The 25,422-nt window shown below is 39.9% G+C and overlaps 1 protein-coding gene across 13 annotated transcripts in view; it reads right to left on the bottom strand.

Moving 5' to 3' along the window:
- Positions 1 to 25,422, bottom strand: part of MPPED1 (metallophosphoesterase domain containing 1) — a 94,074-nt gene that overhangs the window by 5,000 nt on the left and 63,652 nt on the right. For 10 of the 13 annotated variants that reach the window (XM_059726632.1, XM_059726634.1, XM_059726641.1 and 7 more), the window contains 3 exons: positions 11,459 to 11,574; positions 3,537 to 3,650; positions 1,655 to 1,912 (listed from right to left, as the gene is read on the bottom strand). In XM_059726632.1, coding sequence (XP_059582615.1) covers positions 1,755 to 1,912; positions 3,537 to 3,650; positions 11,459 to 11,574 — 388 coding nt within the window. In that variant the 3' untranslated portion in view covers positions 1,655 to 1,754. Of the gene's footprint in view, positions 1 to 1,654; positions 1,913 to 3,536; positions 3,651 to 11,458; positions 11,575 to 25,422 lie in introns of those variants that run through there. The other 3 variants (XR_002092020.2, XM_006276750.4, XM_059726639.1) reach the window with 2 other exon arrangements.

Raw genomic sequence — 25,422 nt, 5'->3', positions numbered from 1 at the left:
CTAAGACTGCAGTTTTCATCCATTAGTCACCTGGCTGGGGTCATCTGACCTCGGCCCTCTTTCCTGCCAGGGGCAGGGGTTTGGACATGATGATCCATTGTGGTCCCTTCCGACTCTACAATCTATGAAACTATGAATCCCACTTATTGTTTATGCATTCAGTTTGTATGCATATGTTTTAGCATTTTAGAAATCAGCCAGTCACAGCTCGTGTGTGGTGTAAGAGATTACTGGACTTACAGCCACCTACCTGTGCAAATCCTATATGGAATACTTGTCTTCATGGGGCTGAACATCCTCTCCTATCAGTTTTACAGCGATAATCACTCTACCAAGTTTAGAGGCATTGCAAACTTTTCTTAGTGAGAATTGACAGGAGGTTCTGGCTAGAAGTGTTTTGTTTCTAAAATAAAAGAAATCTTAGTGGCAATTCTTGGAGTTTTGAAGTCCTTCTGTTCTAGGTTGGTGAAAGCTGGGGGAGTCCCCTGGGGAGGAAAACTGGCAGCCACGTTGCTGTGGAGAACCTTTTGCTGCTAGTAAATCAACAGTATGTCAGTAAGCAGCTGATAATACATTTTTCTACTCAGCACTGATGGATACATTTAAAGCAAACAACTGGGTTCTTTTTATGGTTTGCGTCAGGACTGCTTAACCTTTGCTGTCATTCCACACATGCACCTTTTGCGGGACCCAATACTATACTGTAAGGTGCATTATTTCTCTTCCTCTTTGACTGCAGATGTGCTCCTATTCCCGCTGACTTCACTGAGTGTAAGAGTAGAACTACTTAATGATCTGTAAGATCAACTAGTGGACCTCCTGTGGATAAAAAGAAAGGCCTACAAAGGATGGAGGACAGGATCCACCACCAAGGAGGAATATTCTGCACTGGTCTGGTCCTGCAGGGAGTGAACCAGGAAAGCCAAGGCTGTGACAGAACGCCAACTAGCTACAAGTATCAAGGACAATAAAAAGTACTTTTTTAGATATGTGGAGAGCCAGAGGAAAAGCAAGGGTAATATTGGACCCCTGCTAAACCAGATGGGACAACTAACAACTGACATCCAGGAAAAAGCTAACCTATTAAATGGGTACTTTGCGTCAGTCTTTCATCAGTCCCACAGGACGCCCCTGCCCATTACAGGACAGCGAGGCCCGAGTGAGGGAGATTCCCTGCTCTCCATCAATGCTGACCTCGTGAAGCAACACCTTGAGAGGCTGGACATCTTCAAGTCAGCTGGCCCTGACAATCTACACTCCAGGGTACTCAAGGAGCTGGCGAGCATCATAGCCCAGCCCTGGCATGGATCTTTGAGAACTCCTGGCGATCTGGTGAAGTGCCTGAAGATTGGAAGAAGGCCAGTGTGGTGCCTATCTTCAAGAAAGGGAGGAAAGTGGATCCGGCAAACTATAGGCCCATCAGCCTGACCTCTATCCCGGGGAAGGTCTTAAAAAGATTATTAAAGAGGCCATTCTTAACCGATTGGCCGAAATCCTGAGGGATAGCCAGCAAGGGTTTGTTGCAGGTAGGTCTTGCTTGACCATTCTTATTTCCTTTTATGACCAGGTGACCTATCACCTGGACAAGTGAGAGGAGATTGATGTCATATACCTTGACCACAAAAAAGACTTCAATCTGATATCCCATGATTACCTCTTGGCAAAACTGGCCAACTGCATCCTGGGTCCACCACAATCCACTGGCTGGGGAATTGGCTCCGTGGTCGGACCCAGAGGGTGGTGGTTGATGGAAGTCAATCGTCATGGTGCCCTGTGACCAGTGGGATCCCCCAAGGCTCTGTCCTTGGACCTATATTGTTCAACATCTTCATTAATGATGTGGGCGTTGGAGTCAGAAGCAGACTGCCCAAGTTCACTGATGATACCAAACTCTGGGGTAAAGCAGCCACACCTGAGGACAGAAGGGTGATCCAGGCTGACCTTGACAGGCTCAGGAAATGGGCGGATGAGAACCTGATGGTGTTTAACACCAAAAAATGCAAGGTTCTCCAGCTTGGGAGGAAAAACCTGCAGCATCCTTATAGGCTTGGCAGTGCTACGCTGGCTAGCACTACGGATGAAAGGGATTTGGGGGTCATGATTGAGCCTTATGAAGATGAATATGAGCCTTCAGTGTGATGCTGCGGCTAGTAAAGCCAGCAAAACACTGGCTTGCATCCATAGATGCTTCTCAAGCAAGTCCCAGGATGTCATTCTCCCACTGTATTTGGCCTTGGTGCAGCCGCAGCTGGAGTACTACATCTAGTTTTGGGCTCCACAATTCAAAAAGGATGTGAAGAAGCTTGAGAGAGTCCAGAGAAGAGCTATGTGTATGATCAGAGGTCAGGAAAACAGACCTTACGATGACAGGTGGAGAGCTATGGGACTCTTTAGCCTGGAAAAATGCAGGCTCAGGGGTGATCTGATGGTCACCTATAAGTTTATCAGGGGTGTACACCAGGATCTGGGGGAACTATTGTTCACCAGAGTGCCCCAAGGGATGACAAGGTCAAATGGTTATAAACTCCTGCAAGACCATTCCAGGCTGGACATAAGGAAGAATTTCTTCACTGTCCGAGCCCCCAAGGTCTGAAATAGCCTGCCATCGGAGGTGGTTCAAGCACCTACATTGAATGCCTTCAAGAGAAATTTGGACGCTTATCTTGCTGGGATCCTATGACCCCAGCTGACTTCCTGCCCCTTGGGCAGGGGGCTGGACTCGATGATTTCCGAGGTTCCGCCCAGACCTAATGTCTATGAAGTCTATGAAGAAATTAATTCATTTTGTTTAGTTAGAAACCAAATAGCTGAGAGGACATGCTTGGTGATCTGCCCACTGAAAATTAAACTTACAGCACTCCTCAACTTATTCTCACCCAAGCTAGTAATGACTCCCTAATATTCTGAGATATTTGGTGGGAGAATGACACCCCGCAGGATGCTGGGAATCTGGAACTCCTACGAGCCAGTGAGGAGATGAGAGGACTGTGTGCGCTTTGCCCAAGAATGTTGGGTATCTCTAAACTGTTATGAATCCTCATTTTAATGTTATACTTCTACAGAGGGTCTCTCTCAGGATCTTCATAATTAAATTTCAGAATTCCTTTGCTAAGGATTATACCTGTTTTACAAACAGGGAAATTGAGGCACAGAGAGGTTATACCATTTTTCTAGTGTAACACAGTGGCTCAGTAAAAAGCCAAAAGCAAAATCTATTAACTCGGACTTGTAGTCATGTGCTTTAAATATTAGAATTGTGTCTTGTTTTAAAACAAATGCATCAACAGTTCCTATCGAGGTAGGTATTCTCTCCATTTTCCAGAGGAGGAAACTGAAAGAAGTTGAGACCCCTATTCAAACATGGGTACAAGCTGCAAACCTCCATCAGCATTTCTGTAGCTAAACAAGTGGCTTGACTTTCAGATGTGTCCAGGCATATAGTTGCCAAACACTAACTTTTGACAATACTGGCCAAATAATGAAGTAACTTGTGTGTAGCTAGTTTTAAAAAAATACACGGAAACAATCACACTGACCTTCATGGATATGTCCAAAAACATGAAGCCTAGGCTGTATTCGTCTTTGGACTGTGTTCAGCAGCTCCACACATCCTACTCTTTGCATCTTCTTAGGAACCCAATCTAGAAAACCTTTGAAGAAAAAGATGAACAACAGGGAGTTAAAACAGGAGAAAAGAAGTAAATTACAGGCATATCTTTATGAATTGAATATTCCAAGTAACCTCTGGATTTCAGGTATCTCTGAATTTCTGATACATAGACATAAACTAATCTATTAACAGTGAATGTTTGCAGATTGCCAGTAAAAAAATGCTTTGGGTTGTCAACCTTGCTGAGATAACTGTGGTACATACAAGAGTACCTATGTTTCAAACGATGGCACAAGAGCCAGATGCAAATTGGTAGATTCAAGTTAAACTGTTAACTTCAGTGACACCAGAATGCTAACAGTGGGCACATCTACACGAGACGCTAATAGCGCAGTAGCTTTATTTAAAAGACATCCGCTGGAGCTACTGCACAGTAACTCTGGTTACTGCACATTTATTTAGTACTTGATTATACACGAAACAAAACCTGGGCTCAGTACATTTTATGACTAATAATACAATTTTCAAAAGTGCCTATGTGACACACAAAACTAAAACTATTTTTTTCAAAATGCCTTGGTGCTGAGGGGCTCAATTCTCTTTGAAAGTCAGTTTTGAAAATGGGACTTGGGTTCCAAAATAACTTAGGCAGTTTTGAAAATGTGGTTTCGGCTACTAAATCACTTAGGCACTTTTGAAAATGTGGTTTCGGCTACTAAGTCACTTAGGCACTTTTGAAAACAGACTCTCCAGCATTTTCAGCAGACAATCTAAATGCAATTTAATTAGAGACATAGATGATCACTGCTGAACTCTGACAACTGATTCTGCTGGTCATTTTTTTCCCTCCAAGGCAGTTTAAAATGCCTGGTATGTACTAACAAAAACACTTATTTAAGACATCAAAAGGATTTCAGAAATTATATCTTGCAAAATCCAGTTTATCCTCTTTTCCACAGTAAAGACTTTATACCCTAGGCTTTTGTCATTTCAGTGATTTGAAACAGTTAATTGTCAAAACGTCTGTGGTGAACATAAAGGCAAAAGGATTTCCACTACAAAAACTTTACAAACAAAAATCTATGAAATTAACTTCTCCATTAAATTAAGCATTATTTATGTTGAACATGTTTTTGTTTACATGCTTTATCACCCTTCTGAAGCCTTCCCATATGTTTGCAGCTTATTATATACACCTGACTACACAAACTAAGAATAATTGATTATACCTAGCTAACAATTAGAGTTCATCTTAGGTTTTTTTAATGTTTGGTTACATGAAACAGGTTTCTGCAACTGTCAAGAAAGTATAAATCTTTGTCACAGACAATCAAGCAGACAACAACAGATAAAGACTTAAAGTTTAAATTAATTTTTAACCAAAAAAAAAAAAATGGAAAAAGACAAAAGAGAGAACTTTTGAAGAGAAATCAAATTAATTCTTTGCAGATCAGGCAAAGAAACTTTTAAAACAAAAAAAGAAAATAAAAGGAATGAACATAAACACAAAAGAAAAATAAGAAATATGTTATCGTAGAAACAAACACAGTACACTATACCCATATTATCAAAGGTAAGCTTCTTATATACTAGTTGATAAAACAAATTATGAATATATGGTATACCCTCATTAATAGGATGCCTGTGTACAAAGACTGACAAAAATTGTAAGCAGTTCCTGAATTACTGGAGCGGTGCGAAGCTTCAGCTGCTGATTCAATTCAGAGGAGAGTCGGCCCAATTCAGTGGCCGTATTTCCAAATCTGAATCAAAGTGGGAAACCAATAAAAAGGTCCAAATCAATTTGAAGCCTCTGAATCAATTAAAAAAACGATTTGGAGAAGATTCAGAGATTCAGCGATTCAGGAAGTCCCTACTTGCCGCTGTAGGGAGCTCGACCCGGGCTCTGTGCCCGTAAGCAGGAGGCCGGAGGGGAGGCTGGAGAAGGGGGCAGGAGACCATGTGGGGACCCATGCCAGGCCCCATCCCGTCTGCTCCCCAGCCCCTCTGAACACTCCCTGACTCCTGCCCACTCTCCCAGCCCTGTCAATGGCTGTCCCACCCAGCCCCAGCATTCTGATGCTTTAAAAAAAAAAAAAAAAAGCCCCATTCTCACCAGCTACTGCAGAGGCCTCGGGGCTTCTGAAGGCTCATGACAGAGACTCCTCCCCACACAGCGTGGGGCAGTGGGGGGCTGTGGGAATCTCCTCCCCTCCCCTCGGCAGGAACCAGTGAGTGCGGGGCTTTTTTTTTTTTTGTTTTGTTTTTTAAGTGTCAGGATGCTGGGGCTGGATGGGGCAGCCATTGAGCAGGCGAGGGATGGGGCCTGTTTGATTTGGAGATTTGGCTGATTCGGCGGTAGCCGAATCTCCGAATCAGATTTGTCCAAATCGATTCGGGACAGTAATTTGAATCACCACATCGAATCACTGTCCTCCAAATCAGCCGAATCCAAAGCAAATACTAGCTGCTTCACACAGGCCTGCTGTTTACTCATTACATATATAGGACTGCCTGGCACAATGCCTAACCAATCCTAGACTGAAGCTGCTGGCCCTTTCACAATACAAATAATGAAGAAAAAGAATGACTCTCACCATAGGATTTTCAAAAGCACATGAAAAGTCAATGGGATTTGTTCTCCTAGACCACTTTGGCAGTTTTAAATTGGTTGGTTACATAACACCAGTGGAGTAGTCTGACTTGTTTGCTTGGCTGAAGCGAGGTGGGGGGTATAGGAGAAAAATGGATGGTAGAATTTGAACAACCATGCAAGAAAAAAACCCCCAAAAGGTGAATTTGTTCCCAACATCTCCCCACTTTTTCCTTCCCTTACAATATGGCCTCACACAAAGCCAGGCAAAAGAGTAAAAAGACACCCAATTTCCTTTGGGGTGTCTTCTAAAATATCTGTATAAGGTGGGTAACATTTCAAGTCGATAAATATTACAATCCAGATCATAAAAAGTTGCAATGTATTCAGTACTGAATATAAGCTGTCTATATATACATCAATATAGAGGGAAAAACAGAAAAAGAAACTTAGCAAAATTTCTAAAATCTCTGGAGGATGGATGAAGATAAAAAAAGAAAGACAGCAAATATTCAGATATATGTTGACAATTGAATGATAAGCACTGGATACAGGGACATTCTGTGGAATTAACACAGCATGGATTTACTTCACGGTCCATCAGATGGAAATGTGGCATTCAAAATATTTCAAATGTTCTAAAATCGTATCATTCTGACTTATAATAGCTACACCCATATTCCAGTATGTTTGCTGTCATTCATATTTGTATACTTAAGCAAAAAAAAAAAGTGGGACTGTTTCTTGATGGTCTGTCCAGGCAATTGTACTGTATCACTGATAGGTAAGTCACTGGACCTCTCCAAAGAATGGATAACACGACTGTAGCCATATGTGTGTGTGTGTGTGTGTGTGAGAGAAGAGGAAGAGGTGACACATGTTGAAGGAGAAAGTGTTCAGCTCTGGATATATGGTGGAGGAGAACAAAACCCATAGACAAAAAAATACAAAAGAAAAAAATAAGAGGAGTCATACTTAGAGGCAAGAAAGGAGATGAGGAACTGATTTATGTCAGTCAAACCTTTGGATGCACAAGACATGTAGAATCAGAACCTCTAACTGCAAAGGCATAGTGGGCCTGATTCATCATTTCATCCCTCCATAATGGTTTAACTAACCTCTGTGTGAAACTGAAGTGAGGCATAGGTGAATCAGTCATTTTTCTTTATCACATACATTAAGATAAACTATTTTACTCCTGCTAAGGGACATTAAGGAATCTCCTTCATTGGAAGTTTTTGGGAATAGCCTAAAGAAGCATCTGTCTTGGATGGTTAAGACCAGAGTATCCTGCATTTGTACAGGGCACTGAACTAGATGACCCCTTAAGGCCCTTCCAACCCTAGGATTCTATATCACAGCTTCTGTCATAGTGATTGCAAATAGTGAAATGAGAAATCCTGCCCCACTGAAATCACTGGCAGCTTTGCTTTTGACATCTGTGGATAGCTGTGAAGAGGGACTAGTTATAAATAACATCCAGGGAATGGAAGAAAAGTTTGCACCGGGAGAACGCTGGTTTCGGAGTAGCTGTACCTTTAAGATAAAGGGACCCAGGAAGGCGCAGGGCAGCGTGGAAAGAGAGAGAGAACAGAGCACAGGTTCAGAAGAAGGAGTCCAAGACAGAGAAGTCCCAGCAGACGGTTCTGCCCGAGAAAGGACATGTCCAGAGGAGAGAGTCTGGAGTCCCTGAAGAAGTAGGGTGGTGTGTTGATCGCTCAGATGAATAAAGGTACAGAAATAGAAACTGTGAGAAGAAGGGAGCTGCGGATGCTCATCGGTCTTTCAAATAAAGATGATAAATAAAAAGAAAAGTTAATAATAAAGACAGTTGATCAACCATATACGAATTGGATTCCGTTGATGATTAAGTCTTGGGCATTGTCTGAGGGAGCTAGAATAGAGGGTGTCACGCAGATGCAAATCTAGTCGTATTGCTGGTGTCCTACTGTGTTGATAACACCTCCCGACCGATAATAAAAATTAGATCAAGCCATGGCAGGCGAGAGTTGGTCTATAATGCGGAAGTACAAACATCCAGCAATCAGGGAGATAAGAGTAAAAATCAAGCTCATAAATTATAAAGAGAAACCCACAGTGGTGTATTGGCCAGGAATCTGACAACAGCCTGCAAAAAAGAAAAAATATAGAGATGCAACCAGGCACCATGGGAAGTCCTGAACCTCTACAACAAATGTTGCATTTGGTGGGCCAACTACTCCAGCAGCAACAAGTGGCTTGCCAAATTGCACTCGAGGAAAAATGGCTCCAGCAACAAGTGTTGACCCAGCAGAACCAAGTTGAAGTAAAAGTTCTCAAAATGACACCCCAAGATGATCCATAGGCACTGTTAGAGAGTTTTGAGAGGGCTGCATTGTCCTCAGGGTTGGATCATAGTTGGTGGGCCGGTCAGCTAGGAGTGCTCTTGATAGGAAAGGCCCAAGTGGCTTATCAAGCTATGCCATGGGGAGAAGCGATGGATTATGACAAGGTGAAAAAAGAAATTACGTATCGCTTAGACATTAATCCAGAGAGGTATCAACAGGCATTTCATATGAAGAAAAAAGAAGATAAATCTCCACAGATTCTACTTCAACATTTGACACCTGGACACCATGAAATGATACTAAATATAATGGACTGACTGAGATGATGGATTGCAGCATCAGGAAATTTGGTTGTGAAGGACCAAAAGAGAAACCCGCAGTTGGGGCACGGATCAGAGGAAAAAGATGCAGTCAATTGTAGATACTGGTTGTACACAGACCCTGATTTGGACAGATCTGCCTTCTCAAGAGTGGGCACCGAAAGCAGATGCTGTATGGATGATATGTATGCATGGACAACCTTCGACATATCCACAAAAAAAATATCTGGTCGAAGTTCTCAGTAGGGCAAAGGAGATGCCCGTAGGCTTAGCAAAGGATCTTCCTTATCCACTCATACTGAGCCGAGACTGGGCCAAAATCTATCAGGTACTGGACACAGTGAGAATACAGGAGGGTCTCACAGGAGAAGAGACAGAGGTTCCAATGGATGCAGACGGATTTGACATAGAGAGTTTATCAACCAGCGCACACTTCAGAGAAGCTGAAGAGGAAGAAGATCTGTTTCAATCTACCATCCAGTCAGAATTGGCCAAGCGAGATGGTACTTTACAGTTGTGTGTAGACTTCAGAAAATTGAATGTGATCTTAAAATTCGATGCTTTCCCTATGCCTCAAATTAATGAATTATTAGAGAGAGTTAGACAGGTGAAATTCATATCCACACTGGGTTTGACTAAAGGGTATTGGTAAATACCTGTGCAGAAAGAGGATCAAGCAAAAAACGCTTTCAGTACTCCGTGGGGGTCGTATGAATTTAAACGTATGCTGTTTGGCTTACATGGAGCCGCAGCCATGTTCTAATGGCTGATTGATTGGGTCTTAGCCCCACACCAATATTATGCCACAGCATACATAGATGACATCATTATTTATACCAAGGACTGGACGCAACGCTAAGAAGCCCTTCAGGAAGTCTTACACAAATTATGATCAACTGGTCTGATGGCAAATCCAAGAAAATGTGCACTCGGGAAAGCGAAACTAAGTATTTAGGTTTCAGGGTAGGACAGAGGCATGTTAGTCCTCTAATGGACAAGATAGAGGCTATTTGAGACTATAAACCACCCCAAACAAAGAACCAAATGCGTGTCTTCCTACGATTAGCCAGTTATTATCGCTGGTTCATTCCACATTTTGCTGAAGTGACAGCACCGTTAACTAACTTGCTGAAGGGAAGAGGAAATGGACCCCTTAGGTGGAGCGAGGAACAGGTGGAAGCTTTCCAAAAAACACAACAGGCCTTATGTAAAGATGTGGTATTTCACACTCCCAACTTCAACTGTCCTTTTGTCCTACAGACAGATGCATCCAACAAAGCCATAGGTGTGGTATTGATACAAGAGATGGACAGAGTGGAGCATCCTATCGCCTATGCCAGTTGGAAGTTACAGCCCCAGGAAAAAAGGTACGCCACAATCAAACATTAGTGTCTGGCCATCAAATGTGGGGGGTGGGGTGGAATATTTCCACTACTACCTTTTAGGGTGCAAGTTCACATTAATAACAGATCATGCCTCTTTAAAGTGGCTAAATACTCAGACCGATCACTCATTGGGCCCTTGCCTTACAACCCTTTTATTTTGATATTGAATTTAGGCCTGGCTGTGCCAATGTGGTTGCTGACTTCCTTTCTCGGTGTCATCCAACCAAAAGTTCTCCAAAGAAGCCTCACATCACAACAGATGAACACATGGAAGGGCTGCAACGAAAAAAGGTGCCTGACAGCATCTTAAGGGGGAGGATGTGTGAAGACGGACTAGCTATAAATAAGGTCCAGGGAAGGGTAAAAAAAGTTTGCAGTGGGAGAACACCAGTTTTGGAGTAGTTGTACTTTTAAGATAGAGGGACCTGGGAAGGCATGGGGCGGCATGCGAAGACGGGCAGGAGGCAAAGGCATACAGAAGAACTCACTGAGATAATACCTCCCCACAAAAAAAAAGAAGAAGAAAAGAAGAGACTGAAAGCAGTACCTTGGCCAATAAAAGCAAAAATATAAATAGTTCTGAATTGGACTTTGCCTTGTTGTGTTCATGTTGTTGTGATGTTGAATAAATGCAACAAAGAGTTTTCTGAAGATAGAAACAAAAGTATGTAAAACAGTGGAAAGAGACAGACATTGTATGGACATTAATTAATAGTAGCAGTGATAAATAAAAAGAAAAGTTAAAAATAAATAGAGCTGATCAAGCATATATAAATTGGATTCTGTAGATGATTAAAAATCTTGGGTGTCGTCTGAGGGAGCTAGAATAGAGGGTGTCACACAGATACAAATCTAGTTGTATTGCCAGAGTCCTACTGCATTGATAACACCTCCTGACCAATAATAAAAATTAAATCAAGATGTGGCAGGCGAGAGTCGGTCTATAATGCGGAAGTACAAACATCTAGCAATCAGGGAAATTAAGAGTAGAAATCAAGCTCATAAATGAATATAAAGAGAGCACTGAACTAGATGACCCCTTAAGGCCCTTCCAACCTTAGTATTCTATATCACAGCTTCTGTAATAGTGATTGCAAAAAGTGAAATGAGAAACCCTGCCCCGCTGAAATCACTGGCAGTTTTGCTTTTGACATCTGTGGATAGCACACAGTTACTGTATCATTATCTGAAATATGTAGATAAAAGTGCTAATGTTTTCTTACCGAGAGGTGGTCCATGTGTTATAAGAATATCTATTCCATCTGGAATAAGGTTCCATTTCTCTAATAGTGCTTGGCCTCGTGGAAGATTAAAGCCCCAGCCATAAAACCAAGGTTGCCTGCCAAAAGAGGAGGAGAATGTCTTCAGTGTTACTCATATGTATTGGTTATTTAATTAAAAATGGAGACTGATCCTCTACTATTATGGAATTTGGAGACACAAATGGCATTAAGTTTCTTTCCTCTATGTACAACAAAACCATCTCTACACACAGTCATCATTATTTAATGCGTGTGGAAAATCAACAAGCTTCTTATTGGCTTAAATAGGCAGCATATAGTGAAATAATTGCTGGATTCCTCTAATTAGATTGACAGGTTACTGCTACAGGAGCTTGAATACCTTGATATCTATACATGAAGCTAGATGCATGTACATAAATATCACTGCTGTAGTCCCACTTGGACCTGACCTAGTATGGAGATAGGCCAGCACATGTACAGATCCTGTTTTATATTGTTTAATATTGGAAGCATAACATCAGAGCAAAAATGTGCATTAAATTAAATGTGTACAATTTTATTCAGTTCTCCATTATGGTAATTGCTTTTTAAATAAGACTTTATATATTCAAGATCTGTTATGAGATGAGAATTTAGATATTCTTAAACATTTTTGTTATTTATAGAACAGCACATTGTTGAATGGTGGGACTATAGCACAGCCAGGAAGAATATAATTCATTTGTATATTACAATCCAATTGAGTAAAAAGCTGTATTTCATGGTAATGATATTACAGTAGAAAATTATGACTTGCTGGTGATGTTCTAAGTTATAAAATGAGCATTTGGCTTCAGTTTTTTGGGGCGGAGGTTTGGCTTATTTGGGAGGTGGGGGGAGTTGGATTGACTGGTATTCTGGGCATATCCATATATGGATAACAGTAAATGGGCTGCTGTGATTTAATAAGGTTTATGATAATTGCATCCTTGGTGTTTATAAATACATACACATCAACCAGTGTTCCCTTTGAGATGTTACTTTGTTGAAGAAAGCTTTACACTTCTGGCTGCATCAAAAAAGCGAGATTTCTTTTAAACAAATTCTCTGAACTACTCTTTGCATCATATATGGCAAAGACAAAAGAACAATATTGCTGTGAAGCTTTCATTTATCCCCTTCCCTTCCTGATGCTTGACTAGCATTTTAGAAATTAACATGTCTGCAATCTTTGTAAGGATGCATTTTTGATGTTTGCTTTTCAAATGCTTTTAGATGTGTATATTAAAAATAAACTGAAAGCACATTACATATTAAGAAATTAAGAAGCAAAGGCTATCTTGCAGGGGAAGGCAAACTTTAGTCTCAAAACCCTATCTCAGGCAGGAAGAGCTTCTTAGAAATGTTTTCCTTCCTTCCAGAGACAACAGAAGACTAGTTTCTCTAAATCTAAATGACTGAAGAGGGCTATAAGCCCATCTGAAAGTTCTCCACAACATGCTCCCATGGCTCACTTACAGGTTTCTGAATGGAAATCTAAATGGAGATTATTACTGCTGGTGTTGGAAATGGGAATAAATCACTTTTGGCTCAGTCCATTCCCATTTGGAAGCATAAAGGTGAGAGCAGGATGAAGGTTAACAAGAGCAGGGACTCGTTATAAGATTTGCTGACATGGAAAAGGATCAGTTGGACAACCAGTTGAGGTAAAAAAAAACAACCTGCCAAGGCCTCTTTCTGAATGGAAAATCAAACATTAATGGTGAATTTCAAATCAGAACTTTATGGTGAAATCTAGTTCACCACAAGCTCTCCCTGTGAGAAGTACCATGCATCTTTGAGGTCTATGGTTTCTTATCCTCCCACTACTAGAGGCAAAAATTGTTGTGAGTGATGTCTTTTATTGAACCAACTACATGCTAGGGATAGACTTAGGCAAGCTGTCAAATGCAGTGTCTTCTTCATTGCATTTGAAAGCTTGTCTAAGTCTATCTCAACCACTGGTGAATCCAAGATATGGCAAAGAGGGAAGGGTTCAGGAGCAGCAGCCCTGCACTCCCCATCTGCTCCTGTGAGCAAACCATAGTGAAGAAGTTCCCGAGGACTTTTTACAATCCCCAAAGCAGGTAAGAATCTTCCTTCCCCCTATGCTTAGTCACATCCCCTCCCCTCCCTTTCCCTTGCTCATCACTGCTGCTTTTCCTGCTGTCCTAGAGGGAGGGGAAGATTCAGAGCTGCTTCTTCCTGCTCCAGCTAGGGTGTGTGGAGGCTGGGCTCAGCTGGTACAGTAAGAATGGCAATTGCCATGGGTCAGGGTGTGGGTTTCCCCACCCTGTCTGTCCCTCTGAAAACAGGTACAGGGAGGCACTGCTGCTGCTGCTGCTTTCCTAGGTGATTTCAGCCCTGGCACATCCCAACTGGAGCAGTCAGGAGTCTCTGAATCTTCCCTCACTGCCTGGACAGTGGGGAAAGCGGCAGCGGCAGGCACAGGTGAGGGAAGGACATTTCTCTGAGCACAGAAGGGAAGGGTGGGGGGATTCTCACCTACTTTGAGCCTCATGTTGAATCCTCTTCTCTTCCACAGACTTCCAATGTGTCCTTGATCCTTAAGGCGGGATTCTATTTCACATCCTAAATGACCAAAGTGTAGCATGTGACAGAGTTACCTGCCCTAAGTACAGAAGCAATTCTGTTATGTCCACTGGACATGCAAGTGCCTCCATTATCAGAATATTAGATATCTGTATGTCTCTGGAGGATAATCCTATTGCTGGTACTTATATGCACCCCGGGGGGTTAAGAGAACCACTTCTACACTTCAGTCATGTAACTCAGAGTTGGTGGCAAGCTGCAATTGGGTATCCACTAGGTGAAACAGTATCCTGCTTTCAGTTTTTCAGTGCCTTGATTCATGACCTATTAACATGGGAATAAAAATTATTCTGTGCCTCAAGAGGGTTCTGTGAAGATAAACACCTGAAAGATTGTGAGATGCTTAGATATTTTGACAATGGAGGTCACTATAAGTACCACCAACAGTTTATAGAAGTTTGGCCTGATGCTTTAAAAAAAACAAAAGTCCAAAGTCCAAAATGTGAATGGTAGCCACCCTCCTTTGTTTAACCCTGCAAAATGTTAAGAAGACTAGTGCATTTGATTTTGTCACCACTTCATTCAGTTACAGGCCCAAACCAGTTTTTCACAAGTAAATTTTCACTTGCAAAAACATGGGCACAATACAAATATGAAAAAAGTACAAGTGTGACAAATTGCAGTTTGGCTTTCAATTTGTGGCAAATTGATAAGTTTCCATCCACTCTATTCTTGGCTCTAATTAATCCTCTGGGAGTCGACAGGACTCTTTCCACTGATTGTAATGGGCATGAGATTAGCTCCCCTTTACCTATATAGTACAGAATCAATGATCATGGTCCTAAAACCGGGTAGAAAAGTGGAACACAGCTGCTCAGCTCTTTGAGAAACAAATAGAGGGGAAACAGATCAGTATTTGTCAAAAAGAAAAAGGTCAAAATCAATATAGAAATGATAGTTACTTTAAAGATACAAGATAAAACAAGAAATAACCTTGACTGTCAAAGAACTTGACAGAAGGCTATTTAATCTTGCTAAAATCCATAGAGTTATAAATCATACCACAGCTGAAAAAAAATAAATAAAAATCGATGCTTGTCTCTACCAGGACCATTGTATACATACGCTTGCAAATGTGTTTCACTTTGTGAATAGGCATGATCTGTTTATTAAGACAAGGAACACTTTCCTCCTCCCCTCTCTCCCTTTGTGACTGCAGCACATACCCACTTGTGTTAAGGTTTGGTGAGTTATGCATGCTGGAGCTGTTCTTTTGTGAACAGGAAATGTTAGAACTTGTATGATTTCCCATTATGCGGTCTTTTGTGACAATCTGAAGAATGACAGAAATGTCTGGAATAGTTCTGGTTAAAATCTAAAGCTTGAGAACAGATTCAATGCATAATGTTAGTTTTTGTATATTATTATTTTTTTAAATCACACACTTCAGTGCTCAACACACACAAAAGTAAAAATATTTTTACAAGCACCGAGAAATTTTATAAATCTTCAAGTTCCTTCTTGCGAAATTTTATTGCAAAAGCGCCATCAAAGTTTTCTGTACAGGAAAAATATTCCCCCAATACATACTAGCAATTCTGCAGCCTGGAAATCATGCAAAGACAACAACTGCTACTATTTCCATCCATCACAGAACTAGAAAGGAAAGTTACAGATTTAACACCTGGCACTGAGCTTCTGGAACCCCTTTCCTCAGTCAAAGTATAATCTCTTTACAAATTAGTTCACATTACAAAATGTAAAATAAATACTATGTTTAGAGAGAAAAATCTGCTAATCCTAAAAAACCAAAAGGTGCAAAGAAGATGCATCTGAGAATTAAATACATAGGCCATTAAGTGTCTATGATTGTCCATGTATTTTGATTTAGGTGTTGCCTTTTTGGAATGAAGAATGTGTGCCTCTCAAATCCAATTGAAATTCAATGCTATTATTATTACGATAGAAAAACAATTGACTACATTTAAGGCTCTAGGGAGAAAAATATACTGCAAGTGAATTTGTTTACAAAACAATTAACCTTATGTTAAAAATATATGAACAAGTTTGACAGGTCAAATAATCTTATACCCAAAAAAGGCTGAATTATCAAAATTTGTGCTAGCAATCAGATGCTGCTTTATGTACTGAATTTCTTTCTTTCTGTTCTAAAGTAACCATTGGAATAATTTTCTTACAGAATGATAGTTGCTATGACAACCATAGCAAATTTTCCTTTTCTGAAACAGATGTCTCATTTAGTTGAAAATTAGAATGTGAAAAACCCATGGGAAAAATTAATTCAAACTTTAACAGAACACTGACTACAATGTAATCTCTTGCAGGTTAACCCTTTAACATCTTTTTGTATTCCTATAGTAACCTTCTAATAAATTCTAATTGAACCAATTTAACCTTCTATAAATGACCTGCTTAGCAATCATTAGCACTTTAGTTTTCTTTGAAGTGTGTATTTCTGTTACAACAGTGGCATTAAAAAGTGGTCAAACATATTATTGACTTTATTATTTACCACTGCTGCTTTTATGCAGCCACTATTAGAAGGAGGAAGAGCGCAATCCAAGTTTTCTATTCTTTTGTCATTTAAATAGAACAGAATTTATAGTTTTACATGTTATTTACCGTACTAGCACTGTGATACATTATATAGATCTGACCTATAATTTATGTGAAAATTGAGGGTTCATGTTCATACCCTGATATACATCTCAAATTGCTTAGCAGATGTACCAATGGATAAAGACTAGACAAAAAGGGAACCAGATCAGGGGAACGAAGCGACATGCATGTAATCTTCTTCAATAAGCTCTGAATAGGTGAAATGTTATTTTTAATTTAATATATGTAAATTTAATATTTTAATTTAATATATTTGCTTAACTTAAAGGACCCATTCCTACTTCTATACATGCTTAGTAGCTAAACATAAATCACAATGATCATTCCAGGTCATGTAAAAATGGAAGTTGTCAGCTTTCTCATTAGTGCATTATCCCTTAACTTCTGGAACCCTGGTACACTGTAAGAACTGCACATTTTATACCAGTGTGAAATCCTGATGCTATTACTTAATGACTCATGGGGACTTCAGAGGAACTACCCCTCCGTATAAAAGTTGTGGCACCTGGCGCCTAATGTCTGCAGGGCCATATTAGTAATATTGGTCTTTTCTATGACAGTAGAATACTATTAAAGAGATGAATGAGTAACAGTCTGAGTTTACCTCACTAGAAACAGAAGCACCATGAAAACAATGCCCAGGTCATCACATCTAACCACTTATGCAAAGTTTTCCTTCTGATTTTCTGACTGAAAGGCATTTTTTGTGTCTCATTCAAGCAAGCAAATGCTCTATTTTCTCTGGGTAGTTAAAAGGATCATAATCAAGCATAAATTAGAGTGATCACCTGCATAATATTGACATTTTTCTATGATTCAAATAGAGACGTGGGGCTTAAAGGAGATAAATAGGTATTAGCCAGTGTTCATACAGGAACTCTATCAGGCTCCATTTCTATGTCCAAGGGGCTCAGGAGAATATTTCTAGCCCAGTACATCTTGCAGTATGGAAATCTTGCCTGTTATTTATCCTAAATTTTCCATTTCTTAGTTTTCTCTTGTTACTCCATATTTACCCCCCACTCCCCCATGAACATCATCAAATATTTTCCGTGCTTGCCTGGCATGATTAGCCTTCAGATGCATTCTAGCACTCCCCACAATTGCATTAGTTGTATTTTAGCCATCTCTGTCTAGCTCTTTACTCTCTTCTTGGCAAGTAAGTCCCTCAAGCCTAGGCATGAGTTCTGTTGCTCTTGTCCAACTCCACCTTCTATTCTCTTCCCAGGGAAGGCTGCAAAGGGATTCAGAATCTCCCATCTTTTGATGTTTTTGGCTGTTCCACATGCATGTTTAAAAGGAAATCCAAAATATTCTCTTGTGATACCACTTATCTTTTCACATTTGTCCTGAAAGAGAATGAACGTTAAACAAGCTATCTATTCCTTTGGGTTAAGTATCATTGACAGGAAAGCATTTGTTTCTTGGTTTCTATAGCAGTCATTTCCTTATATTTCACAAACATGAATGGGGTTTAAGGAAAAGATACAGGCATGGCTCAGATGTTGGTGATGAGAAGGATTACAGGCATGAACAACTTCCCCATAAGAAAAACTACGAAGAATAGGTTTGTTTATGTTTGTTAAAAGATGTACAAAGGAGACATAATAAAGTCATGCAGAATAATTCATTGCACAAAAGAGGGTAGATACCTTTAGTTACTCTCACTTATAATTCAAAAACAATAGAATATTGAATGACATTAAAAAACAGGACTTTTCAAATAATAAGCGCTTTTTTTCTCACAAAGTCTGATTGACCTATAGGCCTTTGCCACAAGATATCCCAGAATCCAAAAGCTTAGCAGAGAAGGAACCACGGTACAAACTATTAAGTGACTTGCTTGATGTCATAGAGCAAGTCTGTAGCAAAGCAGTTTATTTAATTTAGATCCCCGGAGTATCAGTCCAATGCTTAACCACAAAAGTATCTTTTCTCCACTGACTTTGAAATTTCTGCTCTGTAACCAGGGGTGTCACTTGCAAGTTTCTGTGAAACTAAATTCTGTTTTCAGGAGAAAAAGACTACAGAATGCAGAATAGGTCCTTTTGCCAGTAATTATTTTTTCCATTTCCAGTTACACGTGAAATCATTCACCCTTTGTTTAGTCAAGGGCTTCATACATCTCTGACTGGAAATAAGACAGACAGTGCTGTGACTAATATGAATTGATCATTTCTAAACATTAATCTGTTATAAAACAATGGAAAATAAAATGAAATCTATTTTATCACTAGAAGAAGAAAAGGGAGATAACAGGTGAAGAGAAAAAATAATGAAATGCTGAATTTAAAACATGCCAGGACCAAGTGGAAGTAGATTCTTTCATTCTGCTGGGAGCCAAATGATAATCTCCCAGCCAACAGAAAGAAAAAAAAAATCACCTAACTTTAAAGCTGAACTAAAATAATAGGTCAAAAAAGCCAAGAAATTCAGTGTTCAATTTGGCATAGTCTAGTAGACGTCATAGAGTCCAAGCAGTGTAGCTCCTGAATTTTTAATAATTAATCCTCCATTTTCTTACCTTAATACTGCTACCCTCAATATAAAAGTTAACAGTACACTCAGATCTACCAGATTACACATTGTAAAGCAGTTCAGTTCATATTCAATCACTCTTTCACATGGTGATAGGTGACACAGTAAAAACAGGAGCAAGATGACTGGAGATTGACTGGTACTACTCTCACACAGCCTCAGTCCACTGGGCAAGTTACATAAAAAAGAAATAAACTGAAAGCCAATCTGAAGGTGAAGATTCATCCACACATGGACCCCTGTGAAGTTTCTCTTCACTGTCAAACAAACAGTCAGCTGGAGAAGAAATGGTTTTTCCCATATATGGATGTTTTATGGCATAGGATTATCCATAGTTCTCTGACCTCATTCTTAAGGGCCTCCATGGAACATTTACTGAGATGAAATTCATCCTACCTAAGCCATGCATATTGGCACTCTGCACAGAGCAGAACGTCACCCACATATATAGAGAGGGAATATTTCCTTAAATATAGAGCAGCATCTGTTTCTGCAATGCACAAGGCTCTTGAGAAAATTCCACAGCCCAGCCACTGCACAGATTATTTTAGATGAAAAAGACCATACTATTTAGGGATATGTGGGAGATGCCACATAAATCCCTTAAAAATCCCTTAAAAAGGCCCTCACAGAAGCCACTTTTCAGTTTAGCATCTCACCAGGTTTACATTTCTCTTTCAAAATACCAGGAGTAATTAGACCATATGGACTAGCTGTCTGCCAGTTTTGTTTTGTTTTTTAGATAACTGAAAGCTGGTTTGAGTTAAATGAGCATAAATGCTTCCAAAACCAGTAAATTAATAGAATACACTTATCTGTATAAAGTATATTATTTTTATCACTTACAATTAAGCAACAGCTGAACTTATTTCTCACTATAAAAAAAGCTCATATTCTGATACCTTGTGTACCAAGTTTCCACTTGAAGTGAACTAAAAACAATTTGGTTAATAATGCTCTGAAATCTTAATTTTACCCTTAACCATGGCAGTGAAAATTGGTTGCTACGATAAAACTCTCAGTACCTGAAGCTTACAGTCTTGTTATAAAGTACACAAGGATGTTCACTCAGCTGCCTGGAGATTCTGGCATAACCTTTTGAAAAAAGGGAAAGACATGCCAGATCTTTGGCTGGAGCATGTCGCTCAGCTCCATTGACTTCAATGGAGCTTACAGATGCAGGTAGGAATCTTGACTCTTAAACTGTTGCAACAAAACTTCTGATTATTCTCTTGATATGGCTGGGAGTACCTAGAGAAGCTGTGGAATCTCTGTCCTTAGAAGCTTTCAAGCAGAAGGATGATTCTGCCTTGAGCAGGGGCTTGGACTAGCTGATCATCTGAGATCCCTGCCAGACCTATTATTCTATGATGGTATGATTATTTTTTTTTAAAAGATAACAAACAGATTTTAAAAATAATTATATGATGCATCATATAAAAAAGAAAAATATATACTGTTGCTTCAAAAGAAGGGGTGACGTAATGTACTCTTAAGTCCAAACACGTTGTGGAAGGAAAAGAAATGCAATATACTGGGTGTGTCTACATGTGCAATTAATTTGAAGCCTTACACTCTGGAACAGTTTAACTACTCCTGGGTGCAGCATCTACACATGTGCCTGGGACAGCAACAATTTGAACCAGGGAGGAGCAATTTAAGCCAGGGGTGCTCAGCCCAGGCTCCGGGTGGCAGGTTCAAGCGATGGAGGGGCTGGTTGGGGCACAAAGGTGCTGAAAGTGTGGAGCCGTAAGACTAGGCAGCAGACAGAGTCTGGCCTCTTGCTGGCTGGGCTGAGTGGGTGCAATCTATGCCCAGGATAAGCATCTACATCTGTGGTTAATTGCAATAAATTACTCCAAAGTAAGATAGCACTGTCATTTCAGCATTAATTAGTTTACTGCAGCCTAATACCGTTGCACTTGTAGATGATGACACTTTACTCCACAGCTAATTAGTCTACTCCGCAGTTAAGTCTACCCACTGAGCACATCTACATGTGAAATGAATGCAGAGCAATAAACTCTAGTATGTATTGCACTGGAGTTTATTGCTTCCAGGTGCATCATTTCCATGTGTATCCAGGACCACAGCACATTGAACCAGGGCAGTGCAGCCCCAGCTGGCAAGGGGTCTAGGGGGGAGATCAGCTTGCCAGCCTGGGTCTGCTCCCATCAGGCTCAATGTGCTGCAGAGCAGCCGACTGAGGCACAAGGGTAGCCAGCAGGTAGCCCTGGCACTGAAGCACCCTCGTGCCCCAGCCAGCTATGTCAGAGTCTACACGTGTGCTGCTGCACATGAAAAAACTCCACAGCAGCATAGTACTTATATTTACAAGTACTACCCTGCTGCCTAATACGGCCACGCATGTAGACACAAGAAGTTTACTGTGGAGCTAATTAAGCAGCTGTAGGGAACATGAAAGGTCTTGTGAACTAGGATAGCAAAAATCAATGGAGCTATGATCATTTTAACTGGCTGAGGATCTGTTCCAAGCAGATCTGCTCCAAACTAGTTATCTATTTGTGTTTGCCTTGGAATATTGCCAAGGGGCTCATCATAGTACCCAACTGTGTTTACATCTTCAAATCATCTTGCAGTTGCTGCTCTCTGAGACTAGCAACCAGATTACAGATGAAGTTTCAAGTTCTTTTGTTAATGCAAACACAAAAGCACTTTAAACTTAAAATCAGCTGTCTCTCATAAAATTAAACTTTTAAGTGAATGCAAAAAAATAAAGAGAAAACCACTCTTGGGGACTGCTGTTTCACTCTGTGGTTTATGAACTGCGTTAAAGTAAAGCAATCCCCACTAGTGAGATTACAAGTCTCTTATTCTATAGGTTTTAAATTAAAAACCAGCTGAATCCAAAGTGAGCTACTTTACTGGATCAGAAGATTCAATTATTTCTGTTAAGTAAATGAAACTGAACTACTTCTTCTAAATAACAGAGAACTAATAATTACTGCCCAAGGAAAGACTTTTTAAAAACTAATCAAATCAGTTGTGCAATTTTTGCCATTCTCATAGTTAACTAAGACTGAAGATATTTGGCATGAAATAAGCCAATGCACACTGCGCACATAGAGAAATCATAGACAATTTTAAACCTACCTAAAGTGTATATAGTTATTAAAATGAACACTTATTTTAGCACCTGCCAAAATATACTTTGCAAGATGTAAATGCTAGATCTGTGCAGATATCCAACACAGATACACATACAGCCATGCACATATTTATTTAAGCCAATTCATGTCTGTCTTGCACTTTATGTTCTCATCTGAAGTACAGTGGGTAAAAATGCTACTGTTCAGATTTGGCAGCCCCCTAAATACCCTTTGCACAGGTAACTCCATAATGTCCAAGACACTGGGGAATTAATTTTACTCTATAATACAGAAATGCACATGGACATAGTCTACAGAGGTATCCAACTTATAATTTTTCACCCTAAAACTGTCAGTGTTGCAGAACTGAATTGTTCTAGGGATCCTTGGCCTTGGGCTAATGTAATTTTGGAAAGAAATCTCATTTTGGGGAAAAATATTTTGTGCTAAGTTGATTAAAAATAAATGGCAGGTAGTTGAAACTGCTTAGAGGTTTGAACTGTTAAAAGAAATCCTGGGGGGAAGGAATATGATACAAGATGCTGCTGAAGTGCTCAAGAATGCATGATAAATCATGATAAATGAAACTTATCACATGGATATGGCCATTATTTGTATGAGATGTGGTATGTATAGTTTAAACACTCACAAACCCATATGATGTATATTCAAATTATATGTTAATATTTATCTACGTTCCTATAAAATGTAATGAAGGCTAATCCTAGGAAGTACATAAGAACATAACAACTGCCATTAATTGGGTCAGACCACAGGTCCATCTTGCCCAGTATCCTGTGTCACTCAGTGGCACAAAATGGATGCTGAAAGGGAGAGTGAACTGGGTATGACCAGGGAGGGTTTTCACAGTTCCTCTCTCGTTTGGGGCACAGCCCCAAAACCACGCATGTGCGGTTTGCAGAGCCTCAAACTGCATGTGGTCCATATGTACCTGTGTGCTGTGCTGCCAAGTTGCAGTGTGGCAGTTTTTTTTTTTGACATGAGGAGATTCTGACATCAAAAGCCACCACTGCTAAAGATAACAGCAAGGAGCATGTGGCAGAAGCATGCTCTGCCAGAAACCAGAGCCTCGCCAGCCAGAGTCATGCTCTGACTGCCAGCTGGGCTCTAAATGCCTGGCTTGGAGCTCTGCTGCCCTGAGAGGCCCCCAGGACACCAGGTAAGGCTGCTGGCTGGCCCCAGCCTCACCTATCCCACTTGGGTCCCCTTGCCATGTGATAGAGCGCACATGCAGGGGCATGCCTGGGGACAAATATTTGTCCCACAGGAAACATGTTCCCTGCATGTGTGTGCTTGTGGGGCGCCTTTAGAGCCTCCTGCATTTAAGGTCTAGGAAGTTCTGATTCCGAGGCTGTATCCCTGACTCCCCTGCTAAGTTCAGATTTTTGTTTTACATTTTATTCTATCTTTTTCAGCATTGCAATTGCACTACTTCTTATTTCAATCACTTGAATGAATATCTCTGTTCAAATTAAGACCTCTATCCTGAATTCAATAGGATTATTCACATAACCAAAAAGACTCACCTGACTAATGTTTGTAAGAAGGGACTCTCATTTTCAACACTTGCAAGTTAGATAATGATACCTCCTAGAAAATGTTTCCACTCATTGTGCATAAGGTTATTTATAAAAAGCAAATCCAGATAATTCACTGAAGAAGTTTTTGCCTGAATGTGTGTGTGGTATAATGTAGACTGGATTTTGGTAGTGTTTTGGCATATTGGTTAAGCTGAGGCATTTTAAGTCTTGCTTTCTGACATTTGCTTTTATACTTGAAGAGTTATCTGATAGGAAAAAAACATCTGAAAAACTTAATTGATCATCAAAATATTTTTCCAGAAAGAATGATGTTCATGATCTTCCATATGTTTCAAATGAAACCAGTGTGTTATGGCTTTAAGCATTTTTAGAAACCGCACTGTTCAAAATGGAAAACAGTTTCTGATATGTACTGAAGATGAAGAAATATGTCACTCCAACATTCCACTGAGATATAATTAAACCTGGTTTTATATGCTGCAGACTGCAATTAATATCTTTAAAAGGATGGTCAATTTTGTTTTCTTTTTCCTAACATGTTCCTATTTCTCATGTCTCTGTCACATTTTATTTACTGTTTACTGAACACCTGAAATAAAACTTCATCATTCTTACCAAAGTGCTATAGTCACATCAGACTTTTAAGATGTCAACCCTCTCTCCAAAGCTCCAGTAACATGATATGTCTTACTTTTAAATAACTAGGGAAGTCTATTATTTGCACATCTCATTTTATTTTCCTTGAGAACCACGTCAGTCATCACAAATTACTCATTATATTGTATCTCAGATAGACTGGTTATAAAACAGCTCCAAATCCCTGATTCTCAACAGAAGAGAACATCCATCTTTTAAAAACATTTAGCCATGGTACCAAAACCCATCACTGTATAGCAAGTACTGCCAGAAATAGTAAGTAAAACTTGTGCAACTAACTTAAAAAATCTAAATTCAACTGAAATTTGCAGGAATTTTAAAATGCAATACATTTTCTACATTTTTTTTGCTTTAAGTAACAATGCACAGGTAATCCTGCTTTGATTAAGCACTTTTCTTAATTGTTGAGCGACTAAGGGAAAAGCCAGGTTTGTTCAGTAATATCCTTAGACAAACTAGCTGGAAGAGATGATAGACAACTTTGAGGCACAAAATGCCCTTCCTCAGCTGCAGATGAGAGAGACAGAAACAACAGAGATATTTTTTGCAAAATACAGATGCTATACTGCTCCATAGCACATTTATGCACTTATAAGCTCAGTATGCAATCTGTGCATGTGTGCACGCATGAGAGGCAGAGGGAGAGAAAATGTGAAGGAATAAAGTTCAGAGAGGTTCTCTCACATCACTTTGGGGCAGAAGAACAATGTAAATATTTGCTGTGAATTTTAGAGAACAGAAATCTGCAATTTACCATCTAGCATTGCTACCACTACATTTGTGAGGCATATTCAAATATGTGGGACTAACATTTAACATGGCATGCTAAATGAAGTAAATCTTTGATTTTAATACAATTTCATTT

The sequence above is a fragment of the Alligator mississippiensis genome, chromosome 4 (assembly GCF_030867095.1).
Source record: "Alligator mississippiensis isolate rAllMis1 chromosome 4, rAllMis1, whole genome shotgun sequence".
Classification (NCBI taxonomy): Eukaryota; Metazoa; Chordata; order Crocodylia; family Alligatoridae; genus Alligator; species Alligator mississippiensis.
This window is presented reverse-complemented; position numbering and strand designations above follow the sequence as displayed.